Here is a 16,609-nt window from a genome sequence, read left to right on the forward strand (position 1 = left end):
TGTGTGTGTGTGTGTGTGTGTGTGTGTGTGTGTGTTGCTGTACTGTAGTTTCACTGTGAAACCATATTTAAACTGAACACACTGAGAGAGATGGTGAGAATACAAAGAGTAGACTTAGAAGCAGTGCCGTTTTTATGTTATACTTGAACACCATCTGCCTGTTTAGATTTTTTGGGGGAAATCCTCACATAATAATTTAAGAGGAACATATCAGTTATTGTAATAATGTGGATTCGATTCAAGATGTCCTCTCGAGAAAGAGCCAGTACACTGGTTCTTCCTGGTTCACACTAATTATTTCTGCTTGGCAAACTTGGGCTGTGACTCTTCCTGGCTAAGATCAATGGATGGGGAGAGGCTCTTGATCGTCCAACCCAATCCCACAGTGTCAACATGTTGACACTGTGGGATGGGTGTCCACTATTCTGTGCTGAAGGTTTGAAATGCAATTTCACTGTGGCAGCGCATCACTTTTGCTACTTTGGACATCTTGTTTCTGTTCCAGTTCTTCTGCTCATGTCCCACAGAAACCTCTCTGTGCTTCAGAAGAGGAAGTGCCTTTTATGGTTTGGTGCTGTTGAAGGTCTGTTAGTCAGCAAGAAAAGGTTTTCAGGGACACTGATTCAGTGTGGGTATTTTTCTTTAAAAAAAAAAAAAAAAGATCTCACAAATTGATTACTGTGGTAGTCTTGAGATAAATCTAGAAGGAGGTGCAAACCACAAATAAAATCAAAATGCAATGGTTTGCTCATAAATTAAATGCGCTCAAACTTAGAATTGCACAAAGTAAATGACGATGCGGGAAGAAAATAAAGTAGCTCAATGCTCAGTCTGACTGGATGCGTAAACACCATTGTCAACTGGATTTGGATCTGAACTACTGGCTCATTCTTTCACATGAATATGCTTTGGTCTATTCTAAATGATTCCACTCTGACTGGATGATGGAGAGTGAACTGTTTCCTCAGTCTCCAGTGTTTTGCTGTGCTTAACAGATTTTCTTGCAGAATTTCTCTGAATATTGCTCCCTCTGCCTTCCCCTGAATTCTGATGAATTCAGGGGAACTCCTGCTGAAGAACTCCTGCTGAAGAAACTCCTGCTGAAGAAAAGCATGATGCTGCCACCATCATGCTTAACTATGGGAGTGAAAGAGTGATACTTGTCCTGTTCACAGATTTTCCCACCTGAGCTGTACATCTCTGCAGCTCCTCTAGAGTTACTATGGATCTTTTGGCTGCTTCTCATATTAACCCTCAGACTGAGTGTTTCATACTTTAAGTATTTCCAGAAGATGAAATGAAGGGGGGCGGGGGGAAGTAGTCTCTCTACATGCTATTTACTAATTTGGCAAAAGACAGTCAATTGTGCTGCATTTTATTTAGGGGTGTAAGAGTGAGTGGCATCACATTTTTTTATTGGTAAACAAAAATCAAAAATCACACATTTCTATTCCACTTCACAACACAACTCTGTGTTGGTCTATAAATGATAACATCTCCAGAAAATGCATGAAACCTTGTGAATGAAGTGACTGAATTTCATCCACTTTATGAACTTCTTTTATAAAGTCCAGCATTCATGAATACTTTGTGAGGCTCTGTAAGTGGGGGTATAAGCCAGGGGTCATCAAAACCAGGCCTCGAGGGCTGGTGTTATTGTGATGCAAGTTTTAGATGTGTCCCATGTCCAACATGCCTGAATCAAATGCCTGAATTACCCTCTCAGTTTGAGGTCAAGTTTGCAAGAGTCCTCCTAATGACCTCCTTATTTGACTCAGGTGTGTTGAAGCAGAAACAAAAGTTGCAAGACACTGGCCTTAGAGGACTAGAATAAAAACTCCTGGTACAGACTATGCCCTGTACATGTAGGTATACCTTTGACAAATAAAAATGCTTGAATATAAACATGTTTGTGATAACTTTTCAAAATTAGTTCAACTTTATGCTCTCTTTTTTCACAAATGGAAGAGTCGAACGTTTGCCAACTGACTGCTTGACTAAAAAACAAGAACGGGGCGACAACAAGATTTGGCTGTAAACTCGTTGAGAACTTTAGTGACACTTGTCTTCTTTTCTAATATGGTGCTGTTTCACCGTCGTCTAAAGCGTCATCCTAAAACCAGCTCACACGCCTCCCTTTCCCGTTTGCCCAACCCCCCGCGCCATCGAAAAGTAATCCCCGCCCTTCTCCCTCGCTCTCACCCCAACATGACTACAAGAATCAACGCTCCGGAGCACCATGGGAGTTGTAGTTCCCGCCTCGCTAGCACGTTTGAGAAGGCGAGGCTTCAGCAAAATACAACTCCCATCTCGACCTTCGCACGCCGAGCCCCGTCGTCCAATCTGAATATGTGGGAGGAGCGCGTCCGCCCACAAAAGCCACAGCTATCTCCCCGTTATCGAACCCAATTGTGCACGAATTAAAGAGAATAGGCTGAAAATACAAACGCAGGTGGCGGCTCGTTTCAGGTACGCGGCGGACGGCGACGAGACGTCCGCGCGTCGTGTGTCGTCGGGGGAAGAAGCGGCGGGTGACAAGAGGCAGGAGCAGCGAGGAGGGTGTTGTCCTGGTGCTTAAATGGAAGTGGGTGGGCCTCCACGGTCACACACCGCCAACTTCTCTGTGGCCATCGTTCTGACAAGCACAAATTAGCTCGTTTATGGACTGCCTGATCGGCGAGAGCGACAGAAGACGGGGGCTGCGAGGAGTCCGAAGGTGCAAAGACGGTCACGGCGCGTGCTGTTGTTCCCCTTATTTTCGGGGGGCTGCTTGATTGTGCCTCCGCTTGGCACCGCCCTTCCTGGCTGGTGGGTGGTTTCGTCAAACGGGCTGATCCGCGACGGCCCTGAGACGAACATATAGGCCGTCCTCCGCCTCTGTACCCGGCCGGCCTTCTACCGTGAACTACACCCTCTCCCTCTCGGTATATTAATGCGTTATGAGTGGTAGGTACCCTCCCCCCTCTCCGTCTCCACCCCTCTCTCATTCTCTCTCTCCGTCTGACAGTTAGAAGGCTCCATGCCCCCTTTGATATTGATGATGAGGTTACTGCTTTCTCTTTAGTCTTTATTGATCACCTTTGTTTAACTATATCTGCTTTCCGCTCATTTTATTTACAGTCAACACTATCTTTGTTACTGCCTGCTTTTGCCCTGTGACTTTATCCTGGAGGTGGTCATAAATGAAAAACAGAACATGCTCTGAAATAATACTTTCTTTTCCACAGACTCGAAGAAGGAATCATCTGGAACAGAAGGAGGGAAACCATCTAAACGGGGCAAAAGTTCAGGATCGCAGGTAAAATGAAAATGCTTTAGTTAATTAGTTTTCTCTTTTTTTGCATTGCCTGTAGGCCAAAAATGTTCTCACTCCCTCTCAGCCAGTCAGCCAGACACCTCTGGGGGCGTTTCTCTGGTGATATCCACTTCCTGCTTCTGTGCAACCCTGCTAAGAGCCAACCCAAAAAGTCTCATGAATATGCCTATATGGCTGTCACACTCCAGCAGATCTGCTTTTGAATTTGTCTATTTGAATTATAGTCAAATTCAGTTCCACTCATAGATTTATCTTAAACACCTGCAGTTTTTTTTTTTTTTTTTTTACTGTTTGGCTCTCTAATTTCTATTTTTTAGCAAACCTGTAGAGGCTGCATACACATCCTACAGCCAGTACTGTCATGCACAGCCTTTGGTATGCTTATGTTGTAAACTGTAAACTATCTAAGGTTGTTTCTTTCTTTTTGTTAAGAGGTGTGTGACATTGAACATTTGCCCACGACCTAGTTTTTTTTTTTTTTTTTTTTTTTGAAAAAGGGAGGAGAGAGAAGGCAGCATTTTTTTTCCAGTGTTCTGAGAAAAGAGAAATGTGGTTCTCACATGCCCACCCACTCGCTTCCTGTAATACCGCCCACTTCCACTGACAGCTCTCTGTCTCTTTGCTTTCTTTATGTCTTTTTTTGTCAAACACATTTCCTCCATTCCTCGTTATTCCGTTAATCTTTCCTCTCTTGTCCCAATTGTTTAATTGGGTAGCTGCTCGTAGTGGTGATTTTGCACTCCTTACCTTTTTGCATGACATGCGACAGTTTTTTGCAAAAGTATTCATTCCCTTTGAACTTTTTCACCGTCTGTAATGATAAAATCACAAACATTATCGCATTTTATTTGGTTTTTATGTGACAAACCAGCACAAACCAGTCCATAATTGTGACTGGTTTGTGCTAAGAAAATAAGAAAATTATTTTAAAAAATAGCTCAGTGAGATTGGATGGAGAGTGTCTGCAGTTTAGGTCTGGACTTTGACTGGGTCGTTCTAGCACTTGATCTAAATCATTATGGTGTAGCTGTGGCTGCATGCTTGGCGGTTTTTGTCCTGCTAGTGAACCACCGTGTCCATCTCCAGTCTTTTGCAGCTTCTATAATGTTTTCTGCCAGGATTGCCTTGCATTCAACTCCCACCATTTCTGAGTAAATTCCAAACAACCTCTCTTTTCCTACAATAGAAAAGCATTCCCACTGCATAATGCTTCCACCGCCATGTATCAGCATGTTGTTAGTTAGTTTTCCAGAGTTTGAACGGGCCTCTCGGCTGCTTCTCGGATTAACGCTCTCCATACCTGGCCTGTCAGTTTAGCTCGACGGCGTCTTCTGCAAGACGTTCAGAGGTTGTTCGGTATTGTTGTAAAACCTAACACTGCTTTGAGCCTCTCCATGTCTTTACCCCCGACCTGTCTGCTGTGTTTTCTGGTTTTCATCCACTGCAAGAACACAAAGTCGTAAAGTATATTTTGTCTAATTTCCAGTGCAAATATCTTGGTGCACTTGACAAAAATTACTTGCAACTAACTTTTCAGCACGATATAGGAGCTTGTTTTAAATAAATAATTCCTTTATATTGATGGAAAAGTACTAGTTATAAGTGAAATAATATCCTAGCGGAACTAGCACTTTTTTTTTGTCTTATTTCAAGTGTACTAAGATATTTGCTTGTTGTTCACTAATGTTGAAACTAGACCAAAACTACTTTACGACTTTGTGTTTTTGCAGTGTGGTGCTTTTTGTTCACTAATGTTCTCTAACAAACCACTGAGGCTTCCATAGACAGGCTTTTAAATAATAACCTAGGAAACTTTGGTTACTAATTATGCGAATTCCAGAGGCAATTATTTAGGGATTAGACAATAAACAGTATCATTTTTGAGCTTTTGCTTTTAAGTTGCGCCATCATCATTTGTTTGTGTCTTTAACAAGATCTCGCTTTTTCATTACTTCCAGGATTCCTCTCAGCCGTCTCCGCTGGCTCTGCTAGCAGCCACCTGCAGTAAGATCGGAGGGCAGGGGGGAGCAGAGGTGGCCCAGGCCCAAGCAGGTGCCCAGCAGATCCAAGTGCAAGCCGGTCAGATCCAGCTCCAGGCGGGCCAGCTTCAGGGTCAGATCGTGTTGGACGCAGCCGGGGGCCAGGCCCTGGTGCCCCAGCAGCTAGAACTGGTCCCTGCTCAGTTCACGGGGAACGGCTGGCAGATCATTACGGCAGCGCCAACGATGGCCAAGGAGAACACCAGTCAGCCTGTTGCTGTGACGGTGGCCAGTACTCTGGCCAATGACAGCCCACCTGGAGGACGCAAGGTAAAGGTTATTGGGGGAATCGTGGCTTTGGTGAACTTGATCTTATGCTTCTGCGCCAACATGCATTACAACTCGTCTCCTCTTTGGCAGTTGAAAACAACAAGTGGCACCAACAGTGTCCCAGCCAATCAGCAGCAGCAGCAATTCCAGATCATCCAGGTTCAGAATCTGCCCAATGCTGGAGGCGGCGTCCAGTATCAGGTCATCCCTCACCTGCAGACTGCCGATGGACAGCAGATCCACATCAACCCGCAGCCGGCTTCCATCGGGGCCCTGCCTGAGCAGGTGCAGCTCATCCAGACCCCAAACTCAGGCCAGGCCCAGGCTATTCTCCAACCAGCCAACCAGCAGGCTATTCTACCAAGCACAGCCAATCAGACGGTCCCGTTGCAGATCCGTCCCGCACAGACTTTTCCCATCCAGTTTCAGACTCTGCAGGGCTCCCAGACTCCCGTTATGACGACCGTACCCATAAACCTCGGCGGCATGACTCTGGCCCTGCCGGTAATCAACAACGTGGCGGGGAGCGGGGCGGTGCAGCTCATCCAATCGGCAGATGGCACCTTCTCCGTCGCTAACGGCAACCAACTGGTGACGACGGCGGTGCCAGGAGGAGTTCCCGCAGCACCCAGCGCCGGGTCGACGCCAACGGCAGCCGAAGGGGACGGCACGTCGGACGGCGCTCAGGGTGTCGCGGCCGCACCTGACGGCGCACCCGATAACTGCCAGGTACAGAGCGACGAGACAGACTCCCAGAGCCAGAACCAGGCCAATGGGCTCCAGAACCAGTCAGACGCTCCGGGAACCATCCAGCAGGTGATCGTGGGCCAGGTGGGACACCAGCTGGTGCAGCAGATCCAGCTGCAGTCCCCCGTTCAGAGTCAGGGTCAGACGCAGAACCAGCAGCAACCACAACACATTCAGACCCTCCAGCTGGCGCCTGGACAAACCCTGCAGCCCATCCAGGCCTTCCAGAACCCGGCGCAGGTTCTTATCCGCGCTCCCACCCTGTCCTCGTCTGGGCAGATCACCTGGCAGACCCTCCAGCTGCCCGGCGGGGTCTCCTTGCAGGGCGGCCTGGGGGCGGCAGTGCCACAGCAGCTAACCCTGGCTCCGGTGGCCGGCGGGACGGCAGTAGGGAGCGGGGGATTGGTGTCCCTGAGCGGAACCCCCCTGACGCTCAGCGCGGCCCAGATCAACCCAGGTTCAGGCGTCCAGACGGTCAGCATCGCTGGACTTGGCACTGCAGGGGTTCAGGTGCAAGGTGTTCCTCTCACCATCACCGGTCTACAGGGTAAGATGTTATGTATAATTCTCACATTTACAATTCAAAGCTGCAGTATTTGAGCTCATTTGTTTCAGCCAATTTGCATTTGATGTAACTAAAACCATTTTGGATCTTGTTCTGCTTCCTCTGTTTTCCGTCCACAACAATGTGCTTATATATAAAAAGAAAAACTACGCAATGTTTCAATCTCTCGTAGGTCAACCACAGAGTCAGGACGCGGTTAAAGTTCAGCCTTCTCCCGTGACGGTCACTGTCGGCAGCGTGGCCTCGGGTTCGTCGGTGAGTCCAGACCAGCTCGGCTCCGTTCAGAGTTCTTCAGACCAGGAGGGGCCGCCCAGCAAGAGGCTACGACGCGTCGCCTGTTCCTGTCCAAACTGCAGGGATGGAGAGGGAAGGTACAGATTAGAGCAACGCACCACAACACGCAGGACTTTATTGTTTTTTTTTTACTTTTAATTAAAAGACAGAAATATGACAGAATGAATGCCGAAACGATGCAGAAGACAGAAAGTGAAGTGAATGCTGTCTTTCTGAACTTTTCACGTCAACACTTGTGACTCACAGATTGAACACGCTGACATATAATTTGAGTAATTCTGTAGGACGTTTTCGTTTAGTTTTTATCTGTTTTTTTTCTGGGGGACAAACGTTATTAACGAAACTATTTGATCCACAAAATTAATGCTGGAACACATCATCACACCGTGAGGACATGACAAACCAGAAAGTGGGTCAGATTTGATTGGAAGATTGATGGAGCTAAACATAAGAAAAAAAAAAACTTTAATGGCACCAAAAGAGTTTTGACTAAACAACCGGGAATGATTTGAATGAAATGTGTTAGAAGGGTCCAGTCAAAGTCCAGACTCACAATAAATACAATGGAAGATTTGTGGAAAGAATTGAAAATCGTTGTTCACAGATCGATTATGTTGTAATTATATCAAAAAATGCTAATTTGTGACATTTTTTTCTTTCTTAAAGGAGACAATGCATATTAATACATCACCAAAATATACCAATTTGAGTTTTTTAGACATTTCTTTCCTCTTTGCCATTATGCTACCACATTAAATGCTAGGTACTATAAACATATTCTAACAACTCCTGGAAAAAAACTGGAATTTCCTTTAAAGGTCTTGCTGTTCCACTACAATTAAGCTGAATTCCCACCTCTCGTGTTTCTAGGAACAGCGGAGACCCGACCAAGAAAAAGCAGCACATCTGCCACATGGAGGGCTGCGGGAAGGTGTACGGCAAGACGTCTCACCTGAGGGCCCACCTGCGCTGGCACACCGGCGAGAGGCCGTTTGTCTGTAACTGGATCTTCTGTGGGAAGAGGTTCACCCGTAGCGACGAGCTGCAGAGACACCGGAGAACACACACGGGTAGGCCAAACACACGAGCCTGGTCTGAAAAGGAAGCGCTTAGGTCCGGTTGCATTTGTAACGCCGAAGCCATTTCCTTTTGGAAAGCTAAAATCTAAAAGAGGTGGTAAATGTTTGGCAGAATAAACGGCAACATCTAAAAGAGAAAAAATAAATAAATAAAAAAAGTCAAGGATGCTGGTTAGGAGCTGTGATTTAATCTAATTTCCTTTCGTCTGCTGTGCTAAAGGAGAGAAGCGTTTCGAGTGTCCTGAATGCTCCAAGCGCTTCATGCGCAGCGACCACCTATCAAAGCACATCAAGACTCACCAGAACAAGAAGGGCGGCGCCGCCGTCGCCATAATCACCACCGACGACATGGAGGAGGACCCCCCCGAAGGTCTGGCAGAATCCCCGCAGATAGTCGCCGTGGGAACCCTCACGCGGGACTCTGAACCCGCTACGCCCACCACCTCCAACCACCTGGAGGAAGAGGAGGAGGAAGAGTTTGAATAGACAAATCGAAGGAAGACTTCCCGATATATATATATATTTTTTGTCGTTGTTGTTGATTTTTGGAGGCGTTTGCAGGGACTTTTGCATCATTTTAAAATTGTTTTCTTATAAACAGAAGGAACTTAAAAGAGGATCATGTAATGGTCGTGAAGTGGACAAAAAAAGAAAATATAAACGATACAATCTGAAGAAAACTAACATATAATGAGATATTAGTTTGGCTTTTATGTAATAATCTATAACATTTCCATGTGCATTGAGGGGACAGAATGTAAGCAAGATGAGCACAAGACAGGGGGACCTGAGGAAAGTAAAACCATCCAACAGTGAGAGGCATTTTCCTAACAAGAATCCAACTCTATGCACAAAGATGTGTTCCTGTTTCATACCTGTCTGACAGTGCTGAGGTCAATGGTACAGGACGGTTGCAGAGCGGCAACAGCGCAGGGGCAGTCTGGGACACTGTGTGTGTGTGTCTGTGTGGATAAGCGTGATCCGAGCAGATGGCTGTGTGTGTGTGTGTGTGTGTGTTTGCGTTCCCGTTCTGCTCCAAAGATGATCTACCTATGGTGAGTTTTAGTCAAGGTTCAGCTTCAGTCCTCAGATCAGATTCAGGTGTTGATTTGTTTGATTAGTCAACAAATTATTCTTAAAAGAGGAAATTCTAAAAGAGAAGAAGAGTAGTGGGGCGAGAAAAATAAGCACATATAAAAAAAAAAAGATTTATAAATAATGCATTCCTTATTGAAGCGCAGTGGCCATTAGAATACAAATAAAAGGTTTCTATAGAGAGAGAGGGGGAAAAAAACAATCTAGCTTTCTACAACTTTGTTTGTGTAGGGAAAGCAATACTATAACGACAATCCTTGTGAAACCATGTTTACATTGCCAGGGCAAGTTTTCGTTGTTGATGCGATGAGCCGGTTTGTTTCGAGAATCAGAGAAAGCAAGTGCTGCCGTTTGAGCAAACCCGAGAGCTCGCAGTCGTCGGAGGACCGGCTTCGGCATCAGGGCTGCATCATCGGTTTTCACACAGCCTGGCTGCCTAACGACGGTTTTCTCAGGTGGCAGCACCGTCGCCGATGCTACTTGGTGCTTCTTGTGCTTTGGTGAACCACAGCGCAAGCAGCTGAAGTAGCTAAGAGCTGCAGTTGAGTTAAGCTCTTTAGCTATGTGGATGTAATATTTTTTTTGTTGATGTTGCTCTGTGTTAGTTCAGTGCGTACCTTCTTTGAATTAAAAAAACATCATTATTTTAAAGAATTTGAATTTTTTTTTTTTAAAGCCCCTCTTCAGGTGTGTGGACACAGGACCCCATCGTGTATGGCTAATTTATTATTTATCCTTTGATTTGTAATATTTGCCTTTTGCTGGACTTGTATTTGTGTGCGTTGGTTCTAAGGTTGTGTACAGCATGTTTCAGTTCTTGCCGTAGTGCTGCTTTTCTCTTCTTCGGTCTGCTCTTTAATTTTTTTTTTTTTTTTTTCTTTGCGCCATAATGTGTTTTTGGAAAAAATAAAATAAAGAAGAAGAAATTAAAAAAAATGTCTAAAGCTAAAAAGATTGATACCAAACAAATTTAGATGTTTTTAAAATCTTTTTTGTGTGACAACTAACTTTTCTTTTCTATTTTGTAGTGACATCTCATTTGTAAAATCTTTTTCTAAAGATGTTTGTTCGTCTCCATGACATTTGATAATGGGTTTTTGCCAGGTTAGCCTTAAAGGCTCCAGTTTATTGATATTTTTAAAACTGGTTTGTACAAATGTGTTATGTCAGCAAAAAAAAAAAAAAAGACTGAAAAAGAGATAACTCGAAGCAGAAAACATGCTTTGCCTGCTTAACACTTGACAATAAAGTGAGTCTTACATTTCTTCAGATGCCTGTGTGTCTGTATAAACAAAGGTTGGGAAGCCTGTTTGCACCACAAAGGGTGATAAAAAAAACAAAACATTTATCTTATATTGTACTGCATAAATGTACACTGAACGTTTTGAAAGGTGTCACACTTAAGGCCTGGGGGCCAAGTTCGGCCCACCAAAACCTTTTGTGTGGCCATGTAGAGTCCTGATGGACACTTAAAGGAAACCTTTAAGATAAGTTTTTTTTTTTTTTTTTTTAAATCGATCAAAGCTGTTTTTATCTATATACTGTCAAATTACATCAAAGTGGAAAATGTCCAGTATTATTTAATTTTATTGAGTCATCAAATGCAGGCAGCTTTGTATTAAAAATATATCAGTAGTTTTATCAGTACCATCTGCCCCAACCATTCCTTTGACAATGTTTGGGATCTTGACATGGCCCAAAATGAAAAGGAGTGCGACACTAATGGACCAGAACATTTGTTCCCCTACTTGTGACAATTCCCAGGGAATAATTAAGTTTTGTTTTCAGTTATACTTTTCCAAAAAGGCCAAATCTGAGACGTGGCTCTTTGCTGCTCCTCCAACGTTACTATCAGCCTCTTGACAGCCGGTGGGTAACTTTGGCTCAGCTGCTCTGATTTTTGCTCCCCTGTTAGTTTAAGTTTGGAGTTTTGCAAGACTTTTTTTTTTCCCCAGAACTTTCCCAAAGCTTGAGCTGTTGTATTACTCAACCCCGGTTTAAACTTTTACACATTATCCCTGACTTGTGTGATCCGTTCCTTGGACTTCGTGACGTTTGTTCACTAATGTCCTCCGATAAACATCTGAGGTACTCTTGGCACAGATAAATTAATTTGATATTAAAATTGTGCATGTCAGTTAAAAATCTTACAGGTATAAGAGTAATGGGGTCTGAATGCAAGTGTTGGTCAAGAAAGAATTTCATTCTCCAATTTGGTGCTAAATTACCCATACTTCTGGTAGATTTTCTAATAGGACAGGCATATTTCAAAAGATAAAGTCATATATAAAAAAAATGTTTCAAATAAAAAGGTAATTATGGCTGGGCCACGCCAAAACCTTAATAATACCTTCTGTCACAATAAACTACATTAATAATGAATAATGTTGGGGTTTGAATAATACCAGGGAAAAAATATAAAGCCGGCACTGTTCTCTTTTTCACAAACTTTATTAAGATGTAAAAAATAAACCAGTGAGAATGGTATAAAGTGTTACAAGGCTATTTGAATCAAAGCTTCAGTTTTTGCTATAAAAAGGCACACTACAACATTTAGGTAAAAGAAAAAAAAAATTGTACAACTTAAAGATCTTACATAAACAACAAGAACATCCCTGCAACACAAACACAAACCAGGATATACATATGTATATATATAAAAAAAATACCAATAGTATGAAACTCATTAAGGTGACATTTAAAAAAAATCCCAACAAAGTTGGATAAAAGGTCAGGAATGTGTTGGGAATTAAAATGTGCGTTAAAATGTTTTTACAGTATGGTGCAGCACCAGAAGACGTTTGGTTTTCTGGATTTCACTGCAGCTCCTTCTGGATACTGAAACAGAAGAAAAACAAAAACAAAAAAAAAGAACATGAATTTCAACTGTGTGAACATTTCCTACTAAAACTAACAAATCTTAGCTTTTTTAAATCAGCTTATTTTCCCCCAATGTTACAGCTCTACAGTCAAACAGCAGGTATTGCTCCGAATAACAATTAAGAGTTAATATGAATAATCCATATCGCTTAAAGGAACGCCATGATTTTACTGACATTAAACTGACTTAAACGCATAAACAACCACAAGAAAGTGATCTCTAGTAGAATCTCCACATTACGTGCTTAAAACACCACCAACAAAAACAGATTTGCTTTTAATTCAGTTTTCTCCCATCACAGCCGTTTTGGTTCGATTCTGCCCCTTTCACATTCAACCGCACAGTGAAAACGAGGAAGCTCACCTCTCCAAATACTCGTGGACGTTATCGTGGCCGTTGTAGCGCGCCAGGGCCACCAGGGTCCCCGTGGCGCAGCGGCCCTCCTTCTTACGACACAGACTGCAGTTACACATTCCCCGGCAGATGGGACACGACCACGTCTGACAGAAACAGAAAAAGGAAGTAGGGGACGGTTATTGTCTCTACTTGCTCTCTAGACTCTGTAGTAACTGGAACTAGAGATGTTTCATTCAGCCAGATGTTACTGGAGGACAATATATGCACAACAAATAAGGTGTGCACTGCGTGGTTTATTAGGGAACATCCATTATGGATTTAAATTTAATTTCTTGTTTATAAAATTTATTAAAAGTAATTATTATTTTTTTTCTCTTTTTTTTTTTTGTCATTTCGTTTTAGGAAAAAAGCGTCTGCTACGTGTGTAAACACTGACCGGGTCGAGCAGAACGGTGCGCACGTCCTCTCCGTAGCGATTCTTCAGGCACGGTCCGCAGAACTGACCTTTGACCCCCACGCAGTAACCACTACGGCACACCGTCTTGGTGTCCAGAGTCTTCTGTCTGCACTGGTGGCATGAGCTTCCCTGAAAGGGCGTGAAGAAAGCGACTCAGGCGGCCTGCCGGCGTCACGGAACAAATGGAGGTCAAAGGTGAAAGACGTGAAGCCACTCACATTGTCTTTGTCCCAGATCTTGTCTTTGCTGCGGTACGCCACGTTTTCCAGGTCCTCGTCGGTGATCTCGTCGACCGACTTCACCAGGAACTGACTCTTCCTGGACCTGGGGCTTCTTCTGTTTTTCTTTCTCCCGTCAATAAGGTCCTCATCCACCTGACCAGTGGGGAACAGATCGCACAGGCCTCAAACAAGGTCATGCGAAAACCTTTCCTTCTTTTTCAATGATTCGAAATCGTTGGGATTTTGACCATCTGAATGGATCGCTTAATAGATTGCTTTTATTAGGAAGCTAAAACTAAACTAAACACTAGATACAAAGTGCATTCATTTGAAACCCGCTGCAAAAATAAAGTCCAACAAGAACATGCTCCTAATGTTCTGCAGTATTCTTTTCAACCTTTCATTCAAGCCCACCTCCATCAGTCTCCAGATGTCCAGAGTCCGTGGTTTTCTGACGCGAGCTGGCTCAGGTTTTTCCTCCACCCCGAAGTTCTCCGGAGGACGAGCCTTACGCGACGGGTTCCTCCTCTCTGACCCCACATCGGACTTAAACCTGCGCTTCTGCGGCGACACCTTCTGCGATATCCTCTTCCTCTTCTGCAGAAAAGCAGAGCAGTTTTTGATTTGCTTCCTCTGGTTTCCCGATGATTTATTTTTTTTTCTAAAACCAGGACATGGTGAGCATACACCAATGAGTTTACTGATTATCACAACTCATTTCAGAAAATTTCAATAGTAATTTAATGTGTATTAGCAAGTAAGTCTCAATTCTTTCCACCCAAGTCTCAAGTCGAGTCAAAGTCCTAGATTTAAAAGGGGTCGTATTGTGAATTTTCCAGGCATTTGCTGCCATTTTATAGCAAAATCAAGTAACTATGTTACCTTCAGTTATTATAAAAATGCTGTAAATGCCTCAAGAGAAATTTGATCTCACAATTTAACAACTTGAAGAGTCTCTTTAAGAAACTCTTTGCGACACTCTGCCTTCAGCCCATCATCACAACAATGCCTCTCCATTATGCCGTTAACCCTTTCATAGGCGCTTCAAGGATTTCTCAAACACGCACAAAAGAATCAAAGCAACACATCAGCTAGGCTTTTGGTGAGGGGAATCCGTGTACTCGGAACCTGTAAGAAAATAAAGACGTCTCCGAGCTTTTTTTTGAAGGCCTCCGTTCATTTTGACCCGTTTGTGTTAGTTGTTTGTGCAAAGCGCTCACCTGAGGCGTGTCCAGCGGAGTCAGGTCAGCCAGGGAGGTCAGACCAGCAAACAGCTTTGCGAGCTGAAAAGAAAAAAAAAAAAAAAATCACAGAAAAATGATTCAAGGATGTGTAAAAAGTTAACAACTAGATAAAAATGCAAACATATCCTTACACTAAGACATTACCATGGCTTTGTTTTCCTGTATGTTGCGATCTCGTTTTATCAGGCTTTGGCACAGGGGCTCCTTCTTCTCCTTCACCACCACCTTCTCCTCCTCCTCCTCCTCCTCCTCCTCCCTGTTGACCTTCCTCGGCCTTCCTCTCCCTCTCCGAGGCAGATCACCCCCTCTGGCTGGCTTAGTAACATTTCTCTTATTCTGGTTTTTTGGGGGGGCAGGTCCTTTCTTGCCTGGAAACCTAGAGAGCAATTTCTTAATTTCAGCTGAGCGTGCCGCCACCCTCTGCATTTTCTTTCTAGTTCAATCCTGATCGTTCGGTGATCTACAAATCCTCACCTAAGCGCGACCAACAGGCTCCTCCTCTTCGGCTCAGGTGGCTCCTCGCCGTCCGAGTAGAAGCCTGTGTCTTTGTCGCTTTCCCCTTCTGAGTCAACAACCTGAGGGAAAACCAAAAATAATTAAAAAAAAAAAAAATCAAGGCGTAAAGGATGAACTTTCATTTTGTGGTCAAAAGTGTTTATTAAGAATATCCTACTTTGGTCTTTTGCTGCTTTTGGAAGCATCCTCCGTCCTCTTCTGCCTCATCCTCGCTGAATCCTTCAAACTCCTCCTCGCTGTCTGATTGGCTGAATAGACGAACCAGCTCAGCAGTTATATACTGGGATTTGAAAGTTGGAGCCTGTTGGCAGAAACACCCCGCATGAAAATAAATTGTTGTGTTTCCACGGAAGGTCAAGAAAAAAAAAGGTACACAGCAGGTATTTATTTGTTCATTTCAAATGATAGACAAGAGAACTGAACTTTTATAGAATATTTAGGCTCTCAACCTCAGGATTCTTGAACTATACACCAGAGGGAGACAAAGTAAATCTCTTAGCATGACCTGACACTAAATTAACTGTGTGCAGCTGTAAAAGGGAGAAGAATTCGCGCCGGGATCAATAGAGCTGGAGCTGGCCGTCACAGAACAAAACTTATCTTTTGGACTTTGAACGAGCAGCACCAGAGGAATCCTTATCGCTGCAGGCCTGCCGGGCCGCAGCGAGACAAAGTGAAAAAGGAAAAAAAACACTTAACCCTATATTTCATTCCCACCAGCTTTACTTCCCCACAGTAAGGATCCCAAACATACAACGGTTTCTTGCCGTAAATGGGTCATAACTCACCAATTCCTCCACTTCAGAATTCTTTAAGCTTTTCCGTTTTACTCTAAACAGTACCTCCACACACCAGCAACCACAAAGACCAGTGCTTTCATAATTTATGGCTTATTGTAAGGCCCTGCTAGGTTCAGTCAGGGACTTTTACATACACACTGCTATGTTTGTAATCAATAAAGATAGTGCAACATTGAATTTGTACATCATTCTTATGTATGTTTCTGTTTACATCCTGTCTGTACTGTCGGACATTAAAGATGCTAGCTGGATCTTGCTGCAAAATGAACGACTTTTTAAATGTAGTTGTCCACCTGTAGGATAACATACTTCTTGTAAGCAAACAAAAAAGTAAGCACCAATGTACAACTGTTTCTGATGACATTACATAGGGCACAAGCACAACTAACTTTGTTGTTTTTTTTTTGTTTTTTTTTGAGTAGACACATTTGCATTTGTTTTTCCCTCTTTATTCAAATCTTTTCAATAAACTTCATCCTTAAAGAGCGGTTAGTTGTGTTCTGCACAGCTTTCGGAAAACATTTAAGCTATGGCTGACAACACACAGTAGCATTTTCTTAAGAGTAAGAGGACTGGCTGGAATAAAGAGATTTAACCATCAAAGATTTTCAGCAATTATTCAGAACCAAGTCTGGGTGATGTGGTTCATTGAGTCCTAAAAACACTTTCTTGCAAAAAAAAAAAAAAAAAAAAAAAACCAAAGAAAAAAAAAGATCATTTGGAAGACA

General features: G+C 43.4%; 2 protein-coding genes across 2 annotated transcripts in view; one reads left to right on the forward strand and one right to left on the reverse strand.

Annotated features, from left to right (window-relative positions):
• The first annotated feature begins 2,308 nt into the window (after nucleotides 1–2,308).
• sp4 (sp4 transcription factor) lies at nucleotides 2,309–9,598 on the forward strand. The gene is made up of 7 exons (XM_015042829.1): nucleotides 2,309–2,946; nucleotides 3,228–3,298; nucleotides 5,275–5,625; nucleotides 5,716–6,919; nucleotides 7,110–7,308; nucleotides 8,102–8,301; nucleotides 8,531–9,598. The coding sequence occupies exons 1-7, from the start codon at nucleotides 2,940–2,942 to the stop codon at nucleotides 8,794–8,796; spliced, it is 2,298 nt and encodes a 765-aa protein (XP_014898315.1). The 5' UTR covers nucleotides 2,309–2,939; the 3' UTR covers nucleotides 8,797–9,598.
• Nucleotides 9,599–11,837: 2,239 nt separating this feature from the next.
• cdca7b (cell division cycle associated 7b) overlaps nucleotides 11,838–16,609 on the reverse strand; it is an 8,698-nt gene continuing 3,926 nt past the window's right edge. Inside the window, exons 2-10 of the mRNA XM_015042841.1 lie at nucleotides 15,239–15,382; nucleotides 15,040–15,140; nucleotides 14,710–14,941; nucleotides 14,542–14,604; nucleotides 13,736–13,918; nucleotides 13,319–13,474; nucleotides 13,080–13,229; nucleotides 12,650–12,786; nucleotides 11,838–12,243 (exon numbers count right to left, since the gene is read on the reverse strand). Of these exons, the coding sequence (XP_014898327.1) occupies nucleotides 12,222–12,243; nucleotides 12,650–12,786; nucleotides 13,080–13,229; nucleotides 13,319–13,474; nucleotides 13,736–13,918; nucleotides 14,542–14,604; nucleotides 14,710–14,941; nucleotides 15,040–15,140; nucleotides 15,239–15,382 (1,188 nt within the window). The 3' untranslated portion in view covers nucleotides 11,838–12,221. The remainder of the gene's footprint in view (nucleotides 12,244–12,649; nucleotides 12,787–13,079; nucleotides 13,230–13,318; nucleotides 13,475–13,735; nucleotides 13,919–14,541; nucleotides 14,605–14,709; nucleotides 14,942–15,039; nucleotides 15,141–15,238; nucleotides 15,383–16,609) is intronic.

This window comes from Poecilia latipinna, unplaced genomic scaffold (genome assembly GCF_001443285.1).
Source record: "Poecilia latipinna isolate Pla-1442-1.1 unplaced genomic scaffold, P_latipinna-1.0 Scaffold35, whole genome shotgun sequence".
In the NCBI taxonomy this organism is placed as follows: Eukaryota; Metazoa; Chordata; class Actinopteri; order Cyprinodontiformes; family Poeciliidae; genus Poecilia; species Poecilia latipinna.